This window comes from Aspergillus lucknowensis (assembly GCF_044049455.1).
Source record: "Aspergillus lucknowensis strain CBS 449.75 chromosome Unknown BJX67scaffold_1, whole genome shotgun sequence".
Classification (NCBI taxonomy): Eukaryota; Fungi; Ascomycota; class Eurotiomycetes; order Eurotiales; family Aspergillaceae; genus Aspergillus; species Aspergillus lucknowensis.
This window is the reverse complement of record NW_027263545.1, coordinates 890,743-909,337: the sequence shown is the minus strand read 5'-3', so window position 1 is coordinate 909,337 and position 18,595 is coordinate 890,743. Positions and strand designations below refer to the sequence as shown.

General features: G+C 51.0%; 5 protein-coding genes across 5 annotated transcripts; 3 read left to right on the top strand and 2 right to left on the bottom strand.

Moving 5' to 3' along the window:
* Window positions 1-81: 81 nt before the first annotated feature.
* BJX67DRAFT_12589 (aromatic amino acid ammonia-lyase) lies at window positions 82-2,987 on the top strand. The gene is made up of 3 exons (XM_071024476.1): window positions 82-591; window positions 644-750; window positions 820-2,987. The coding sequence occupies exons 1-3, from the start codon at window positions 431-433 to the stop codon at window positions 2,724-2,726; spliced, it is 2,175 nt and encodes a 724-aa protein (XP_070891536.1). The 5' UTR covers window positions 82-430; the 3' UTR covers window positions 2,727-2,987.
* Window positions 2,988-3,247: 260 nt separating this feature from the next.
* BJX67DRAFT_376363 (putative SNF2 family helicase) lies at window positions 3,248-10,477 on the top strand (the record flags this gene model as incomplete). Its single annotated transcript, XM_071031860.1, has 5 exons — window positions 3,248-4,199; window positions 4,269-4,413; window positions 4,468-5,214; window positions 5,276-10,105; window positions 10,174-10,477. 5 exons carry the CDS (start codon window positions 3,248-3,250, stop codon window positions 10,475-10,477), a joined length of 6,978 nt encoding a protein of 2,325 aa, XP_070891535.1.
* Window positions 10,478-11,134: 657 nt separating this feature from the next.
* BJX67DRAFT_386875 (UDP-Glycosyltransferase/glycogen phosphorylase) lies at window positions 11,135-13,831 on the bottom strand (the record flags this gene model as incomplete). The annotated part of the gene is made up of 5 exons (XM_071034146.1): window positions 11,135-12,125; window positions 12,197-12,870; window positions 13,008-13,217; window positions 13,275-13,669; window positions 13,718-13,831. The coding sequence occupies 5 exons, from the start codon at window positions 13,829-13,831 to the stop codon at window positions 11,410-11,412; spliced, it is 2,109 nt and encodes a 702-aa protein (XP_070891534.1). The 3' UTR covers window positions 11,135-11,409.
* An 877-nt stretch (window positions 13,832-14,708) lies between these two features.
* Window positions 14,709-16,341, bottom strand: BJX67DRAFT_12419 (complex I 24 kDa subunit family protein). Its single transcript, XM_071024459.1, has 4 exons — window positions 16,014-16,341; window positions 15,605-15,895; window positions 15,073-15,540; window positions 14,709-14,935 (listed from the first exon to the last, which is right to left on the bottom strand). The coding sequence occupies exons 1-3, from the start codon at window positions 16,134-16,136 to the stop codon at window positions 15,139-15,141; spliced, it is 816 nt and encodes a 271-aa protein (XP_070891533.1). The 5' UTR covers window positions 16,137-16,341; the 3' UTR covers window positions 14,709-14,935; window positions 15,073-15,138.
* A 79-nt stretch (window positions 16,342-16,420) lies between these two features.
* On the top strand, window positions 16,421-18,572 carry BJX67DRAFT_339800 (cytochrome P450). The gene is made up of 4 exons (XM_071027705.1): window positions 16,421-16,947; window positions 17,018-17,077; window positions 17,122-17,766; window positions 17,814-18,572. Exons 1-4 carry the CDS (start codon window positions 16,707-16,709, stop codon window positions 18,476-18,478), a joined length of 1,611 nt encoding a protein of 536 aa, XP_070891532.1. The 5' UTR covers window positions 16,421-16,706; the 3' UTR covers window positions 18,479-18,572.
* The last annotated feature ends 23 nt before the right edge of the window (window positions 18,573-18,595 follow it).

Sequence of the window (18,595 nt, the reverse complement as noted above, 5' to 3'; positions counted from 1 at the left end):
GGCCGGGATGAAGGAATGTCGAACAGCAACCGGATTTTCGTGACCCGCAAGGGATCACAGGCAGATCAGAGTGCTCCTCTCGAACCAACAAATCACATCCATGAACGATAGAAGATCCCTTCCATGATTCTTGGGATTAGAGAAGCCATGAAATCAGCTCGGACCTTGCTTTTTTCTTCTTTTTTTTTCGATTCACACCACTGACTGTGCGGATGGCTTGAGCGACAAGATTCGACCTTGTGGGTCAGGACCGCGAAGATACGAGGGAGATCCCGATACCACCATTTGCCTGGATAAATAAGAATGCAATTGTGGTGCAGAGAGTGGGGAGACAGTTGATGCTTGTCAATTCTGTCACTCTTTCGACCTTGACTGGAAGGTTGGACGCAAGATCCTTTCTCTCCCAATCACGAACACCTAAGAGCGTGAAATGTTGATGGCGGAATACCTGGAAATGAAGACAACGATACCACAGACACATCTTCGCACGACCCTTCAGGCATGGAATCGACTGCAAGGACTAATTAGAGACGGTGAATTCGAGCTTGATGGAACCAAACTTGATATTCCTAGCGTGGTGGCCGTGGCGCTGTAAGTAAATGACTCCCCAGAGTACATGCATGCATCGTCCTTATGGCCGCAGCCATAGTTGTATCCCGAAGATCACCGAAGACCCGATTGTTCTCGAGAAAATCGAAACGAGCATCCGAGTGTTAAACGACCACCTCGACAGTGGCTGTAGCATATACGGTTCGTTCAACACTGGAGCACCCACCTCCTACTATGTGACACATACGGCAGGCTAACGCGGCTGTGCAGGAGTCAATACTGGCTTTGGTGGGAGCGCGGACTCGAGAACAGACAAAGTTGTCGCGCTTCAGTCGGCATTACTCCAGTTGACGCAGGCTGGTGTCTTGGTCGTGGCAGACAAAGATGACAATTCGAACACACAGCCTGATTCGCACGCTATGCCGGCTTCGTGGGTGCGAGGAACAATGGTCGCGCGTTGCAACTCGAATCTCCGTGGGCATTCTGCCGTGAAACTGCCTGTGCTTGAATCGATGGTTAGGCTACTACAGCATCGAATCACTCCGATCGTTCCTTTGAGAGGTTCAATCTCTGCCTCAGGAGATTTGATGCCACTGTCCTACATTGCGGGTGCCATTGAAGGAAATCCGGACGTTTACGTTCGGATACAGGGCACGGATAAAACACAGATCATGAAGTCTAACGACGCATTGCAGTCTGTGGGCATACAAGCTCAGAAACTGGGAGCAAAAGAAGGATTAGGTCTGATCAATGGAACCTCAACTTCTGCAGCAGTCGCGAGCATGGCCTTGTACGAAGTCCATCAGTTGGCTGTGCTTGTGCAAGCGCTCTCGGCAATGGGCGTTGAGGCTCTCATGGGGACTGCAGAGAGCTTCCACCCATTTATCTCTGCTGTTCGGCCCCATGATGGTCAGACTGAGTGTGCAAATAATCTCCTTTCCTTCCTTCGGGGCTCTAAGCTGGCACAGGGCTTGGAAACCAAAAGCGCGCAAGACCGTCCAGGGTTAATCCAAGACCGCTACGCCCTGCGCTGCGTTCCACAGTGGGTCGGTCCCCAGTTGGAAGATGTCCTCCTAGCTCACCGTCAAGTTACGGTCGAGCTCAACTCAACCTGCGACAATCCTCTTGTGGATGTGGAGTCCAGTAGGGTCTTCTCTGGTGGAAATTTCCAGGCCGTTTCAGTAACCTCAGCCATGGAGAAGACTAGGCTATCGCTGCAAATGTTTGGCAGACTGATTTTCTCCCAAGCGACAGAGATGGTCGACCCTAGCCTGAACAATGGTCTTCCCACCAACCTTGTTGCAGATGATCCGAGCCTCTCATTTACTATGAAGGGAGTGGACATTAGCATGGCATCATATATGGCGGAGCTAGGGTATTTGTCGAATCCTGTGAGCTCACACGTCCAGTCTGCCGAGATGCGTAACCAAGCTATCAACTCTATGGCCTTGGTATCTGCCCGGTATAGTATGCAAGCCGTCGAAGTACTGTCCCTCATGTGTGCCTGTGATCTATATATTGCTTGTCAGGCGTTGGATCTTCGTGCCCTTCACATTGCTTTCCTAGAGCACGCAAGGTTACAGCTACAATACGTCACCTCGAGAATATTCTCTGCGTACCTATCTGATTTAGGGCTTGCAGAACTGGGGAAGTCTCTCAATCAGTACCTGGAAGAAGCATGGCCGACGACGAACCGTCTCAGCCCTTCAGATCGAGTCAATTCGGTGATTGAAAACGCCCTTTCGGTACTTCTGGAGAACCTCAAAACTCACAGAGGTCCCAGCCTTGGAGACTTGGAAGCATGGAAAACTCAAGCTCGCGATGCTTTGAAGAAGGCGTACCAAGAAACCGCCGATGCATTTTTCTTGAAGCAGCACACCGCCGACCTGCTCGGCGACGGATCTAGGGTCTTATATGAAACGGTACGGCAAGAGCTCGGGGTGCCATTTCACCAAGGCTTTGTTGAGCATCCTACTATCGATAGTGAGACTCTCAACGGTCGGTCTAAGAAGACAATTGGGTCGTGGATCTCGGTAATCTACGAAGCGATTCGGGATGGTCGCCTTATGAACCCGCTTATGCAATCGCTTAGCTTGTCTCCTCTTGACGATATGACTGCGGTTGTGGATTGGAGAGGGGCCCCGAGCCCTATTGACTCTGGCAATGGATTAGATTAAGGTGTTGTGCTTGCTGACTTGGTACTTGAGCGGCTTGGGGGATTTTCTCTTCTTTTCTTTTCTTTCTTTTCTTTTCTTTTATTTTTGCGCTTCCTACGAGACCCTTTCTGTCTCTTTTCCAGTTGGCTTGGTACATGATGAATCCGATGAATAATGTGATAGGATGTCTGTTTTCTGTTGGGGTGATTGCCACAGTCTGCCTTGTATGATCTTGCCTGACTGGATATGAGCAGGTTTCAGTTGAAGTGAAGAGATGTCGAGGGCAACACAATCCCCTCTTATTTAAATTCTTTTCACGCACAGAAGTGTTTCCACTGAATTTTTCTTCTTTGTTTTCCCCTTCTCCTCCCTTTTGTTTCCTGTTCTTCCCTTCTCTTGTCCTCTCATTGCTACCATCCTCCACGTGACCCCTCCATGCCCTATCCATACATCTTCACTCTTCCTCCCTGCACGCAGATATACCAGCGTTCTTTACCTCAAGACTTCCACTTTCTTTTCTAGGCATCCCTGGGACCTCAAAGATGCCACCTAAAAGAAAAAGACCACTCTCTCCACCGACCGTCACCCTGGCCTCCACCAGAGCTAGACGAACTTTGACTCTGCGGTCTAAGGAGACTCAGGATGTATCTGCTATTACCACTCCACCTTCAAAAGAATCTCAGCTTGGACTAGAAGAAAATAGCATTAATGAACGTTCTATGGACGGTTCCAAAAGTCCTAGCCAAGTTCCGACCCTTTGTCACCTTGGAGCTGAAGATGCGCCCTCTGCCAGCAATCCCGGTCTACCATCGAATGAGACTCGGCATGAGAGAAAGGACAGAGAGTCCGAACTCAAATATGATGAGTCTGAAGACGATTTTCCCAAAGCTTTCAAGCGGGCCAGGCGGGATCTGAGTGCATACCGACCTAAACTTGAGCCTCTTGTGCCCCAGAGCGAGACTCAAGTGGAAGCATGTGCCACCATTGCTAACACCGACACCCGGACCTCTGACAACAATCGCCTCAAGCTCGATGACCATGAAATCAAGAACGATCTTCCGGGACCCGTCAAACAACCGGGACGGACTTCGACCCCCCGCCAACGCCATCGTCGAAACGCATCCAAATCCAAGCCCACGTCCAACCGCAGGGTCCAAGCCCAGCGTAGGGTATCCAGTACCAATATCCCACCTTCAAATGAAACTTACTCTGCACCGGATCTTGACCTTCAGAACCTCAAAGACGTCGATCAGGATACCCCTGAGATAGTCAGATCACGGCCATACTCTGGGCCGATGAGACTTCGTACACAGCTTGCGTTGGGGCTCCCGCCGCTCTACAAGCTCAGCGATATATACAAGTCGTTGACAAAAAGGGCTATTGAGTTGGATTTTGACGAGGTCCTTCGGCACTTGGGTGAGAGACGGCTGCGTGTTGTTACGGTTTGCTCGGGGACGGAGAGTCCGTTGTTGGCGTTGGAGATGGTTAGAGAGAGTAAGTATTCCTCTTACTTGCGTCATTTTTATAAACCTTGAAGAGGTTGTTTGCTGATATGTTCCGTAGATCTACAGAAGCATTTTGACCGAGACTTCAACTTCAAGCATTTATTCAGCGCTGAGATAGTGCCGTTCAAGCAAGCGTATATTGAGCGAAACTTTCACCCTCGGCTCATCTTTCGGGACGTGGCAGAGCTGAAGGATAGAGTCGCGTATGTCTCGGACCTTTCTGCCTTTTATTCTGTTGAATTTGCTAACATGGCTAGTCAAACCGCCTACGGCTCCCTGGAAAAGATCCCGAAGAACGCTGATATCCTGATCGCCGGGTTCTCATGCGTTGACTTCTCAGGCCTGAATAACCACCGGAAGACCCTCGACGAAAAGGGTGAATCGGGAGGGACGTTCTGGGGAATCATCCGCTACGCCATGACGTACAGACCTCGCCTGGTTATTCTCGAGAATGTCAAGACGGCTCCGTGGGACAAGATCGAAAAGCACTGGAATGAGATCGATTACTTTGCTGTTCACGCGGATGTCGACACGAAGGCGTACTATCTGCCACAAACACGGGAGCGAGGGTACATGTTCTGTGTTGACAGAAGACTCATGAACGAAAATTGCCTCTCGGAAGTGGAGATGCTGAAGTGGACCGATGTCCTGGCACAATTCAAGCGTCCTGCGAGCTCACCCGCGGGAATGTTCCTGATGGATGCAGACGATAGGAGACTCGAGCAAATAGAGAAAGATATGGCTATGAAGATCACATCTTCGGCGGCGTCGTCTAGGGCTACGGTTAACTGGGCTCGGTACCAGGTCAGACATCAAAGTTATCGACTAAATCAGGGACTCGGGCATCGTCGGCCTGTAAGTAAGTCTCAAGATGACGGGACCTGTCGAATGCCGGACTTTGCGTGGCAGACTTGGGTCAAGTCACTCCCGGAACGGGTCTGGGATACAATTGATGTGAACTTCTTGAGGAAGCTGGCGGAGGGGTATGATATGAACTACAAAGAGTATGAGCATGGTTTCTTAGATCTACGGGAGATGGCTGCAGACTGACACATTTCATAACAGGAGATGCCTCGAACTGTCTCAGGGAATCGACCGAGAGATTGATACTCGCGCATACGGAATCGTCGGCTGCATCACACCCTGCGGGATTCCATACATGACAACGAGAGGGGGACCTCTTTGCGGCCTCGAGTCCCTTGCTCTGCAAGGCCTCCCACTGGATAGGCTTTTGTTGACGCAAGAGTCCCAACGCGAACTTCAAGACCTCGCGGGGAACGCGATGAGCTCTACCGTCGTCGGAGCCGCAATTCTCTCTGCGCTTATCGTTGGCCACGCGGTCCTGAAGAAAGGCAATACTTCGGAAGGACCGCACCTTCGTTCACCTAAACTCAAAGCCATCACTCCCCGCGTTGAGGATAATCTGGTACCAAGTAGCATGGATCTAGACTTGGTCACAGCTGTGGATGTCTCAGGACTCCAGGTTCGAGCGGCAAGCAGCGCAAGATATTGCGTGTGCGAAAGACAGAGCTCAACCAAGGCAACAATACTTAGGTGCAAACTGTGCTCGCACACTGCCTGCTCAGAGTGCAGCGGCAACCCAATACACGCGTATGAACGTTGGACTGACTTGGTACGCAGCGCACCATTGGATTTCGTCAGTGAGCTTAGGAGCATCTTACCGGCCAGATTAGTGGTAAGTGGTATATCTCGCGAGAACTACAGAGAGCCCCAGTGGGGTTCCAGTGCAACCCCCCATATCTGGAATGAGTTTTTGGACGCTATTCTCAGGGCGTTTGGCGACGAACTCCGTTTCTTGGACGCGAAACGAAGCGAAGTTTGGACCGTCCTCTATGAAGGGAAATTTTCCGTTTTGAAGCTCGTTATTGAACCGAGTTGTATAAATTGGCTGCTATTTGCGAAACCACGCGACTCTGATCCTGCTGTGTGTCTCATCCGTGAGGTCTTGTCGAAACCAATTGCACGCATGGCAGTGCCTCAGTCTGGATCTCTTTTGGACGGAACGTGGGAAATCTGTGCTCCGCTCAGCTCGAAATGCACTTTGGAGATTTTTGGAAGTGGCGATATGGCCCAATCCTATGAGTCAAAATGTGGGCTGGAATTGGCCGGCTTCAAGGATTCAACTGTTTGGACTCATATCACCGTCCAGGGCGCGGATGAAAAGGTGAGCGATTTGGACGTTGATATCCGGGGTACATATGAGCTCCTCCAGGACTGTGGGACAGCCAATGCGTGTCTGCATAGAAGAGCAGCCACTGATGGGAAACCGGCTGTATTCCTGTTTTTGGATCCGACCAAGTTGGGAGAGCCCAAAAACGACTCGTTTGTCTTTTCCTTGGAACACCGACGCAACCCAGGCTACGTAAGTCGTCTGACTATTGCTGAGATCTCCCATAAGTGGCGTTCCTCGACTGCTTCTGAGGCGGCAGAGGAAACGACTGTGTACTATCGGAAGTGGTTGACAATACCAGCTGCCTCTCTGCGCTCCTACGACGGCGTCAGTGATAGTCATATCAAAGCCTATTACTTGGACCCTGCAACCTCGTTCGATTACAGCAATGGTGGATGCCATAATGCCAATATCACCTTGATGTCGTTTACGGCACCGGTGGGTGTCATCGACTCGCCTTGTGGGACGACTGAATGGGCGGCCACTGACCCTGTAGAGTCTCCACACCTCTTGCGGGATTACGCGTGGCTGTTCCAGAAAGCCGCTGCACAATCTAGCTTTGGAGAATGGAATCACGTTGCTGAGAATGGATGGACCTCGCCATGCTCTGTCTGTGTCCCAACAAAGCCGCGCATACTATGGGGGCGCAACAGACGGGGGTGGATTAGGGCATACGAAGATCCGTTCGATGCAGCCCGCTACGAACGTCAGGTCAAGTCGCGACCATCGCCGTTCCTGATCTTTCGCCGCAGTGATGAGCTTGGTGTCCGGGACTTTCGCATCACACTCAATGTCCAGACCCTCTTGCACCAGGCTATCCCCAGGCTGATGGACTCGTCGATAGACAACCTTTCTCTCCATTGGCGTCTTGTGCCAAATTCGTATGACACGAGAAACTTTCTATTTCCCAAATTCAGATTGAAAACAAACAGACATGACTTGCCAAGTTCGCAACCGCCGGGGTTTCTGTTAAATCTGCGGCCGGAGCAGTTGCGTTCGCTCTCATGGATGATAAGACAAGAAGACGATAACGTCGAGCCTTTCATGGAGGAAGAGATCGAGGAGGCACTTTTGGCCCCGTTAATGTGGCGCGCAGAGGCAAGAGTCACGGCTTCAAAGACTGTCAGAGGAGGTATTCTCGCGGACGACGTCGGATATGGCAAAACAGCGATTGTCCTAGGTCTTATTGACTCACAATCCGCACAGCCCACGGTCAACCTGTCTATTTCTTTGAACGCCAATGGATACATACCCAGCAGAGCGACTCTCATTGTCGTCCCTTCTATAATGCTGCAGCAATGGCAATCGGAAATTACCAAGTTCCTGGGGGATAGGTACAAAGTGCTTGTTTTCCACTCTGCGGCAGCACTGGCAAAAACAACACTCCGCGACATGAGAGATTGCGAGATTGTTCTTGTTTCCTGGTCGGTCTTCAATACCCCAGCCTATTATCAGCGTCTACAGAAATTCTCCGGTGCCCCTCGAGTTCCAGCAAAAGCAGGTCGACATTTTGACGACTGGTTCCATCATGCGCATCAACTGATGAGACGTCACGTCAGAGTGCTTACAGAAGAAGGCCCGTCTGCTTTTCTAAGCACCTTGCAGTCCACACGCAGTGAGATCAAGGGCACGGAACAGAACTATAAGTATGTTCCATCGAAACGTCTGCGAGGGAAACAGTACGAGTTGGCACACCAGGATCAGGAGGTGGACATGCAGACCGGAGTGTCCTATGCGGAGATATCTAGTGCCGATGAGGATCCCGAGATGAGCGATGACGAAAACTCAGAGGCCCTTAGAACAAGAGTAGGTCAGCTCTTGAAGCTTGTACCGCCAAAGCCATTCGGGGCCAAGAAACAAGAAACGGACCAAGACCATGAGGTATACTCGACAGACGAAGAGACCGAGTACGAGATGTCTTCCTCAGAAACGTGCGACGCAACAGCTAAAGGACGAGGCAACGGCAAGAAAAGAAAACGCAATCGGGCCATCGCAGGTAACAAGACCCAAAACGCATGGAATGACCGGGAACAGTTCAACATCGCTAGAAACGCCGAGTCCCAACCTTGGGAGAAGCTTACAGCGTCGCTCTTCCACGCCTTCGAATTCAATCGGCTTGTCATTGATGAGTTCACATACGTAAACGCCGAGAGACTGACCCAATTACTCTCCCTGGAAGCTCGGTCCAAATGGGTACTCTCCGGTACACCACCCCTAAATGATTTTGCGGACGTGAATACCATAGCCCCTTTCCTAGGAGTTCATCTCGGGATTGACGACGATGGAGACATGTACTCGCAGAATAAGCGGCTGAAATCCCTTCACAGGCAGCGGTCCGAGGCGGAGACATTCCGGTCCTTCCAAGCTTCCCGAAGCGAAGCGTGGCATAGACGTCGACACGAGATAGCCCAAATCTTCCTGGACCAGTTTGCACGGAGGAACGTCGCTGAGATTGACGAGATCCCGTCAACAGAGCATATTGTACTCGTTCACCAGTCGCCGGCTGAGAAGGTAGTATACCTTGAGCTGTACAAGCAGCTTATGACATACAATCGGCAGCTTCGTCGGAGTGGTAACCGCGGACGATTCGGCAGTGACCAGGCTGACAGGCTCGATGAGATCATTGGGAGCAGTTCGACGGCGGAGGAAGCGCTGCTCAAGCGCTGTACATCTCTTGCGCTCCGGGGACGATGGGACGGCGATGGTCGACCGGAACCTGCTACCTGTGAGTCGCTTATTAGGGTGCGACTAGAGCAGCTTGAAAAGTTGAAGGATGAACTCAAGAGCAAGCTTAAGCTCGCTGCCTGGGTCTACTGCGCGTGTGACGTGAGACATGAGAAATTCCACAAGTTTATCGAGAGTGTGATCCGGCACGATTTTGGTGATATGACGGTGACAAGCGAGGTATACCCTCTTTTGAAGACGGCAATTCTCACGTCGAAGGGTGATGACTGGAAGCTGTTCTTTTCCACCTCGCAGGAGGGCGAAAATCATGATGACGAAGAAGTCATCGAGTCCAGCAAGGCCAATTCTGCCTCCAAAAAATCAAAAGCCACGCTGCCTTTCCTGCCAACAAAACCAACCAGGGTATCAGAGTTCGAGCCGACCCTCAGAGAGATCACAACAACGATTAGGAATCTCATCGTCGAATGGGTCCTCCGCGAAAGAGCTCTGCGCTTCCTCAAAACCGTCCAGCAGGTGCAGACTGGGGCTCAGAAAGTTATTCCCTGTCACCAATGCCAGAACCAGCCCGATCTCCTCGAAACAATGAGTATCCTGGGCTCGTGCGGCCATGCACTGTGCTCCAACTGCACCCCTAAAACAATCGAAAAGGAAGAATGCGCTGTCGAGGGATGTCGGGGTTCCGGAAAGCGATTCAACATCATCAATGCCCTGACTCTCAGCTCGCGAGATCTTGACAGAGACTTGGATAAGAGCTCCGAATACGGCGGTACTAAGCTGGACACCCTCATCAACATTATCAGCAACAAGATCCCATCCTCCGAGCGCGCCCTCCTGTTCATTCAGTTTCCGGAGCTGATGGAGATCGCGTCCAAGGCGCTCCAACTAGCGGGGATAAAACACATAGTCATCTCTTCGACAGACCGCAAATCAACGCAGAAAATCGAACAGTTTCAGAAAACAAGCTTCGGAGAGAATAAAGTCCTCCTCCTGAACCTGGGGAGTGAGATGGCGGCTGGATTGTAAGTTGGCCCGTGTGTCCCTAGAATCACGGCTCCTATCTAACCATATCGTTCTTCTGGGTAACTAGAAACCTCCAATGCGCAAACCACGTCATATTCCTCTCCCCCCTGCTCGCGCAATCTCAATACGACTATGATTCTTCCATGATTCAGGCTATAGGACGCTGTCGGCGATACGGGCAGACGAGACACGTGCACGTTTACCATCTGCTGGCGAAAAGGACGATCGACGTGAATATCTTTCAGGAGAGGAGAGGGAAGGTGATGGTTGAGAGGGATGGAGGAGCGCTCCTGATCTCTCCCGAGGAGGCTCTAGAATCCGAAGCGATGACTTGTCAGGGCCCGGAGTTGGTGGTTGATAATGCGTTTTGAGACCGGATTTTCAACATTTCAGGGACTTTGAACGTGAAAGAGTGAGAAAGTGTTGTCATTCCGTGGTGTTTCGTGTTTGTTTTTGTTAGAGTAGATGCGGGATGATTTGGTTGTGACGATGTCGAAGATTAGGTAGCCTCAAATTTAGACTGGAAATATGGAACAATGTTCAATACACTGGGTACTGAACCGCGCACACAGAACTGATATCAGAGGACCCGTCTGTTCTCGGCCTTCTTCTCTTGTGGGACAGTTCCCGACCTTCTTCTAATTAATCTATGTAAGGCCCGTCCGCAGGCACTAACTACCGTCGGAAGCAAAATTGGCTTGTAGGGCGAACACGGAAAACATAGTACAAGAGTATGGCCCCTGCAATGTTAAAACCAACATAAGCCCAGCCAATTCCAAGGTTGCGCCAGCGTTGACTATAGTCTGATAGACGATGATGGTTAGCACTTGAATGACCAGTGAGCAGCCACGCGGAGTTTGAGATAAAGCATGATTACCACTCACAGATCTTGCTTAGGGACATATACTGGTCTGCTGTAGTAAAAGCACAAAACTCGCACCTCGTTGTGGCAGACGGGTTGGAGAGTTGACCTGGCGATACAGCCAACCAGCCCGCAAGATATTGACCACATGTCTGACCTGGAGGCGGAGAAAATACACTGAGCTCCCTGCTAGATTCTATTTAAAATGATGCCGCTTCATTCTTACTCAAATTATGCTGTGAAAACCCTTGCTTCGTGCTTAGCGACTGGCTACTGTATGCTTCGAGGATTGATTCCACGATCCGTTCACTTCTTCTGATTACTGCAGGGCCCTTAACGTCCTAGTTATCAATTTGGGAATCCGAATGGGAGGTAGGAAAAGAAATGAAAATCCAAAAATCAAGACAGGTAGCTTTTTTTTTTAATAGATCGAATACCTTCTCATTTAGCTGCGCTTGCCGACAACTCCCGCGTAAGCCGGTTTTCCCCTACAGCATACGGCTCATCCGCCTCGTCGCGAGCCATGTCGTTGATCCAGCGTCCATTAGGATGAACACTCACGCCTCTCGACAACTTCGATGTCAGGTATAGCCACGACAACATGTTGCCCACAGTACTCACCTCGTCACTAACGCTGGTCGCCGCGTATCTGCTCATGCGATTATACAGTTCACGATCCATCCAGAGTTCAAAGAGATGGTTGGCTACCGCTTCGGTGTCGCCGGGATCAACTAGGAACCCGTTCTTCCCATGCTGGACTTGTAGCGGGATTCCGCCGGCTAGGGTGGCGATCACCGGTTTGCCCATGTGCAGCGCTTCGGATACTTTGACCTCAAACCCCTCACGGGTGGAGAGCTGTAGGGCGATCTTCGCTTTAGAAAGAACAGCGTTAAGCACCTGATCATTATGGCCGATGCGCATAATACAGATCAGTGGCTGAATATGCTCGAGATGCTGCTTGACGAATCTTAAAGCGGTCTCATAAACGATCGAGCCGTCCGGATCGTCGACAGATCCATGTCCGCAGATAAGCAGTTTAGGTGGTCTAATGTCCGGATGTGCCTCGGCGAGACGTTTGCAGAACGCCTCATAAGAAGCAAGGACGTCTTCGATGCCTTTCGAGGGGTCAAATCGCGCAACTTGTATAATATAGTCCTCTAGCTTGGTATCAGTTTACGTGGTTTCTAGGCAGAGGGGAAGGCGAAGAAACCCCCGGGTAATCGCTCACCATCTGGAAATGCAATGTTCGGCATGTACCGCTCCCGGCACTTCGAGTTGAAGATCCGTCCGTAATAGCTAGTGACCCAGTCCGTCATTGGCTTATTGAGTCCGTCCAGCCAGTCTGTCGAAGCTGGTAGATATCCAAGCATTCCTTGAGGCACGTTCTCCGGGACAAAGGCGCGTATGGGATGACTGATAAAGAGATCTGCTTGCTTGATTGCGTCCCACAAGAGTTTCCAAGTCTCGGCCTGTGGCGTGCCAGGCGTGTCGACGAGATCACTCCGAATTTGGATGTGACTGCGGAAGATGACCGGCCGGTCAGGAGTTTGCTCCTTGATGAGTGGGATTAACCATGGCAGCTGCGGGTCGTCAATGACTATAACATCTGCACCACCCTCCCACGGTGGCATTAAAGGGCCGTTGTTTTGATGCCAAGGAGGAGGTGGCGGTCCATGTTCCCGGAGTAATGGATAGGCGTAAGATTGAAGACTCTCAAACCACTGGGGAGCAAGCAATTTCGTCCCTTTCAACCAGTACCTTTCCGCGTTATCAAGGACCCAATCACGGAGGAGGTTCCTATCTTCCTGAGTAAATCGAGTGCCGATAGGTGCGACGCCTTGCAGGATATTATGGTTGTTCTTAGTAATTCGGAAGATACCTGGCCTCGGCTTCGGGACATACCTAAATTGAATAGTGAGCAGAAAACAGAGACGGAGACTTGATACTGCAATCGACGCTACCAAGAACCTACCACTTAAGTTCGACCCCGAGTACCTTTGCGAACCGAACCATAGAATGGCGCATTAGGGCGACGCCACCTCCTTTGTGGAGTAGCACTGAAGAAGGCTATCTTTACCCTGCGTTTCTTTAGGTCATTGGCATATTTATTCACTGCCGCCCACGTAGGGGCTCCCACTGTCTTTTCATAGTCCGCAAGCCGGGTCAATTTTACGTGGAAGGCGGCGTCGACTTCAACAAGGCCTTGGACACCGATCTCTGGGATAGGGGCCTGGCTAGGGCCGAAGAACCTGCCACGCAGTGAGAAAAAAAACAACCTGGACTTAGCGGAAAGACAAAAGCCTAACCTGATACATTTCCTTGCGATCGATTCGGCGTGTTCGTCCAAAGACATATGCACCAAGTTCTCTTCGTATAGTCCCCAACTTACTTTCTCCTCCGTATGGCGCAGCACAATCGGAATGATATCCAGCTCGGCCCAGAGGCGCGAACAGAGATCGGGACACCGTTCACACAGATCACTCGACATCGCTGAACCGACGAACTTTTGGCTGTGCTTCTCCTGGTAGTCTCTAGCCTTCGCTGATATAAACTCCGTCAACCCGGCCCAACCATCTCGACGACTGCCACTAGGGAACTCAAATTGAGCAAAGTCCAGCGGATAGGAGCTATCACGGACGGCGAGGGCAAGAGTCGCTCCAGTCATGAGGTGGAATCGAACGGCCACACCTCCAAAGATAGCCTGCGAAGAGTCAATAGCAGCTTCTGCTCAAGTGAAATGGCTCCACACGTTGAATGGCGGCCCAGTCCAGTCGTTTTTCGGCAGCTGGGTCTTGAGCGTGCGCTGATATGCCATCGACCGTCTCTCAGCTTCATCGCGACTTGTAGAGATGGAGTTAGCCATGGGGACAGGCCTCAATCAAAACAGCATGTAGCGTTATCGACTTCGAAAAAACATGCAACCGCCATAACAGTTTTAGAATGCAGCTGTCGGTCATGATGCTTCAGCCTACCAAACCGACAGGAGTGGACAGTGGTATGATCGGTCGAGAATCTTGAAGTCACCTGTTTGGATGGGCGGCTGAAGACAGCAAAGCTCAGGGCTATCCATGGTTCGCACACAATGTCATTCCACCCCTAGGCTTAGTTTTAATCGAAGCCGTTGCGATTGGTTCGACTATTTATACTAAAAATATTAAAATTAAAATAAGAATATGATAATTCTGCTGTCTCTTGGTGCTTCGACTGGCATCCTGCCCCTCCAAGGACTGCAAACAAGGAATCATCCAACGTTTCTGTGAATGTGCATATTACTCTACGGACATTCGCTGCGCTTGCCTTCATTATAGCCCCCAAATATCGGCAGGAAATATCTCCGAGCGCAACGGCATCATCTTGTTCATGTCATCGGCCACCACCGGGGATCTCCAAGTTTGCTGCTGATACTGTTACTCTCAAAAATCTGCTCAAGGCTAGGATCGAGGCTTGAATGTAGGCCCAGGTTTTTAGTTACCTTTTCTACGTTTCTCTTCCTTCTCTCCTATTTGTGAATCGAAGGTTCTTAAAATGCTGAGATCGGAAGATGCAAATTGATGGAAGTTCCACCGATTGACTAGAGGTCCCCCTCTAACATATGAACTTTCGAAAGTGTATAATCATATAGGTACCTTCCCATAAATATCCTCAGACAATTTCGCGTGTCTTGGCATTAGGGTTCGAAAAACAATGAAAGTGGTGACAATATTTTCCGGAACAACTATAACGTATCGAGATTGAACTATTACTATTCATTGCAAGGGGCTTCTCCACGTCGTTTCACCCAAACGCCAATGTCGCGGACGAACCGCCGGGCGGCACCTTATTTCACACCGTGTCTGACGGGAAAACTAGGGTCTTGATCTTCATAAATCTGCATGAGATCGAGGCAAGTTTCAATAGCAATGTCGCGTGCTTCGTTGATGTTATCTCTGAAAGACTCGTTGCTCACCCGTGATCGTTGCCATTTATACTAGGTGCATACAAGATCAGAACCAACTTTCTATACATACATACGCAGCACCCGGTGGTTTGCCCTTCAACCAGCTCAGGAGAGGAGGATGAGGAAGCATGGAAAAAAAGGGGGGAAAGGGGAATAGAGGAACCAACACCAGGCGAAATCAAGGCTATATTCTTTTCTCTTCGCTCAAGATTATTTCGAAAGATTTACCGCGTCTATTGCGCCGCCTGAGCTTCTCCATCCAGCGCACCATCCTTCCTCATCATCGTCGCGGGGTCCCAGACGGGGTTCTTCAGACTAGTAAGTCCAGCGCTGTTCTCGCACGTATCTCTCCCGCTCAGTGGTCCTGGAGCGGGAATCTTAACCTGGCTGCCGGCGGCCGCGGTTGCGGAGTCCTTGAGCGCAGTGAGGAGGGTCTTGATTGATTCGGGGGTGAGATCTTCGTAGTAGTCGTCATTGATCTGGACCATGGGGGCGTTGACGCAGGCGCCGAGACACTCGACTTCGATGAATGTGAAGAGGCCGTCTTCGGTCGTGTGGCCGGGGGTAATGCCGAGGTGTTCTGTGATGGCTTGGAGGATTTTGTCGCTGCCACAGCCGCCGAGTTGGCAGGGTGTCTGATCATCGACTCAAGGTGTCAGTTCTTCACCTTAACAAGGTATGAGGGAGGATTCGTTGTACCGTCGTGCAAAGCTGAACAAAGTACTTCCCAACCGGCTCACGGTTATACATTGTGTAGAAGGTTGCGACCTCGTAGACACGCATTGGGGGCATTTCCAGGATACGGGCGACCTCGTTCATCACACTGATGCTGGTGTAGCCGTGCTGGCGCTGGCCCAGGTCCAGCAGGGGCATGACAGCGGCCTTCTTGTATTGCGGCGGGTAGCGGGCGATGATCTCTTCGATGAGCTGGTTGTTCTGTTCGGAGAACTTGAAGGGGAGAGAGGGGTTGTTTTCGGGGGAGTTGCGGTGCTGTCGCGCATTCGGGAGTTAGCACTTGCTCTCAATTGGTGTCCCATCCACTCTTTCCGATCAACTTCACAGCATTAGGGGGAGAATTGGCGATTGTACGGCGGTTTCTTTAACGTACCACAGCGAGAGTGTCGCTGAACCGTTGCGGACCGGCGGAGAAGGGTCTGAATTGAGGCCGGGGGGTGTGGCGGGTCAATTGGCGGGTGGCCCGCGGAAGGGCGGGGAAGAACTTGGAAGCCATTGCTGGCGAGAGGAGGGGGTTGTGAGGGATGAGGTTGTGATTGACGTGAAGTGAGGATCGTTGATGAAGTTCGACTCCGAAGATGAGAACTTGGGGGTTTGCGAGAGCTGCCGTCAGCCAATCAGAGGCGGTAGATTACTCCGCCCAACGCTCCCAGACAAAACGACTTGGCAGAGCATCATCTCTCAGTCCTCACACTCTCGTTTTGGCTCTGGTGTACAGTTACTGTGAATTTATTTACCCCTCCGGTTCAGAGTCTCTGTCAATATGGAGGTGATATGCGATGCTTGCCACGACCGCCACAGACACTCCGTGTTCCTCGAGTCACCGACACACGTTAGACCGGCCACGTTCGAGATATCCCAATTAGGAAAAACCGCGCGCTGGCGCACCGCCCCTCTATTCTCGTCCTCAGTCTGATGTCAAATACCGATAAAATGGAAATCTTATTACAACTTCGTTCTTGCGCACGTCATCCTCAAGGATGAAGCCTATCCTCTTGATCATGTCTGCGAAAGCTCGCTTGATGGACAGTCTCCCAACGAGGACCTTGTGTATTTGGAGAGAGAAATGGGGAGAACTCTTAATGATACTGCTCTTTGCTATGGTACGTCTGGTCCCCTCTTCCGGCGCGGGGGAGCGGCTGCCAAGATCTCGCAGACGACCGTATACATCCTGTATCATTTCTACCTCCACACGCTAGCAAAGTATCCGGGTCCTCTATTATCCAGGGTGACTACTGCAAGAGCAGCCTACCATGCTTGGAAGGGTGACCTACACTTGGACATGTTGATATGTCACCGGAAATATGGTTCGATATCCGTCAACCAGTCCCTAAGATGGTTGTGTGACTATTGGGGAATGATATTAACGCGAAACAGGCCCAGTGGTGCGGTACGCGCCCAACCACCTCATATTTGAATCTTCTGCAGCACTAAAAGGTAAGTAAGCTATCATCTAGATGATCCATGAGCTGATGATCTAGATATCTACTCCGCCGGCCAAAATGTCTCCAAACCCCAGATGTACCAAGGCCTCAAAGAGGGGCAAGCGAACATACTCAACATGTCCGATAAGAAGGAACACTCTCGTCGCCGTCGACTACTTGGACGCGGGTTTACGGAAAGCTCCCTCAGAGTATTCACCCCGAAACTAGTACAGCATATCCAGCGGTTCTGCGCCAGGATTAACCGTGCTTCTCAAAACCCAGCCCTAGATAGAAGCACGTCATCCCACTGGGGGCACCCGATAAACATGGCCGATTGGTGCAGCTACCTCACCTTCGACGTTATGTGCGATTTCATCTTTGGTGTCAATTATAATTTGCTTGAAAGCGAAGAGTATCGACACGTTATTGACGATCTTGAGGATGCGAATCTCCGGACCGCAGTTCTTCTCTGGGCACCCTACCTGTATATTGGGAGGCTGGACAAGATCCTTTTTCGACAGTCGGCCCGCGGCCTACACCGCTTCCTAGGATTCTTGAAGCAACTGATAGCTGATTCTTCCGTGCATCGGGAGATACGACAATATGATATCTTTGCTTACTTGAATTCCCTGAAAGAAGGGCGTGAGGAAAAACTAGGAAACCGCCAGGTTTTATCAGAGAGTAGCATTCTAATCGTTGCTGGTAATCTCCTCTTACCCTTTGGACTCCCTCGGCTAATGCCTACCTAGGCTACGACACAACAGCAACAGCCCTCTGTGCAACCATCTTCTATCTTAGTCGAAGCCCACACGCATACGCCAGGCTATCCTCCGAAATCCGCTCCAGATTTGCTTCCGCCGCGGAGATCACCTCTCCTCGCCAGCTAGAATCATGCACCTACCTAGCCGCCTGTATTGACGAAGCCCTCCGCATGTCCCCTCCCGTTGCCTCTTGTCTCTTCCGCGAAGTAGGAACTGGCGGCATCATCGTCGACAGCCATCCTATCCCGGCCGGCGTCGTCATCGGCAACGGAGTTTACAGCCTCCACCGCAGCCCGAGAAACTTTGAACGCGCTGACGAATTCATCCCGGAGCGCTGGTTGACGGAGTCTCAAGATCTGCAGGGGGAGGTATTAGAGGTATCTGGATCAAAGTCCGCATTCGCACCGTTCTGCACTGGACCTAGGGCTTGTATTGGGAAAACGTTTGCGCTGATGGAACTTTCGATGACGGTTGCGGTTCTGCTTGCGCGGTATGATTTCAAAGTGGCAAGTGGTGAGGACGGGCTTTTGGGTGCTGGAAGTGCGATAGCCGGAGTTGGGCGAGGGAGTCCAACGGAGTTTCAGCTTTATGATCAGATCACCGGCGCGAAGAGAGGGCCAGTGATCCAGCTAAGACCCGTGGTGGGGAAGTAATGCCTGGTTGTTATGTTGATGATAGCCTGCTATACTTATAGTTATATCATGATTTTGCATGGGTCTGCTTGGACAGATCTCTGCGTTTTTCAGATTTACTGGGAAATTATCAGAGTA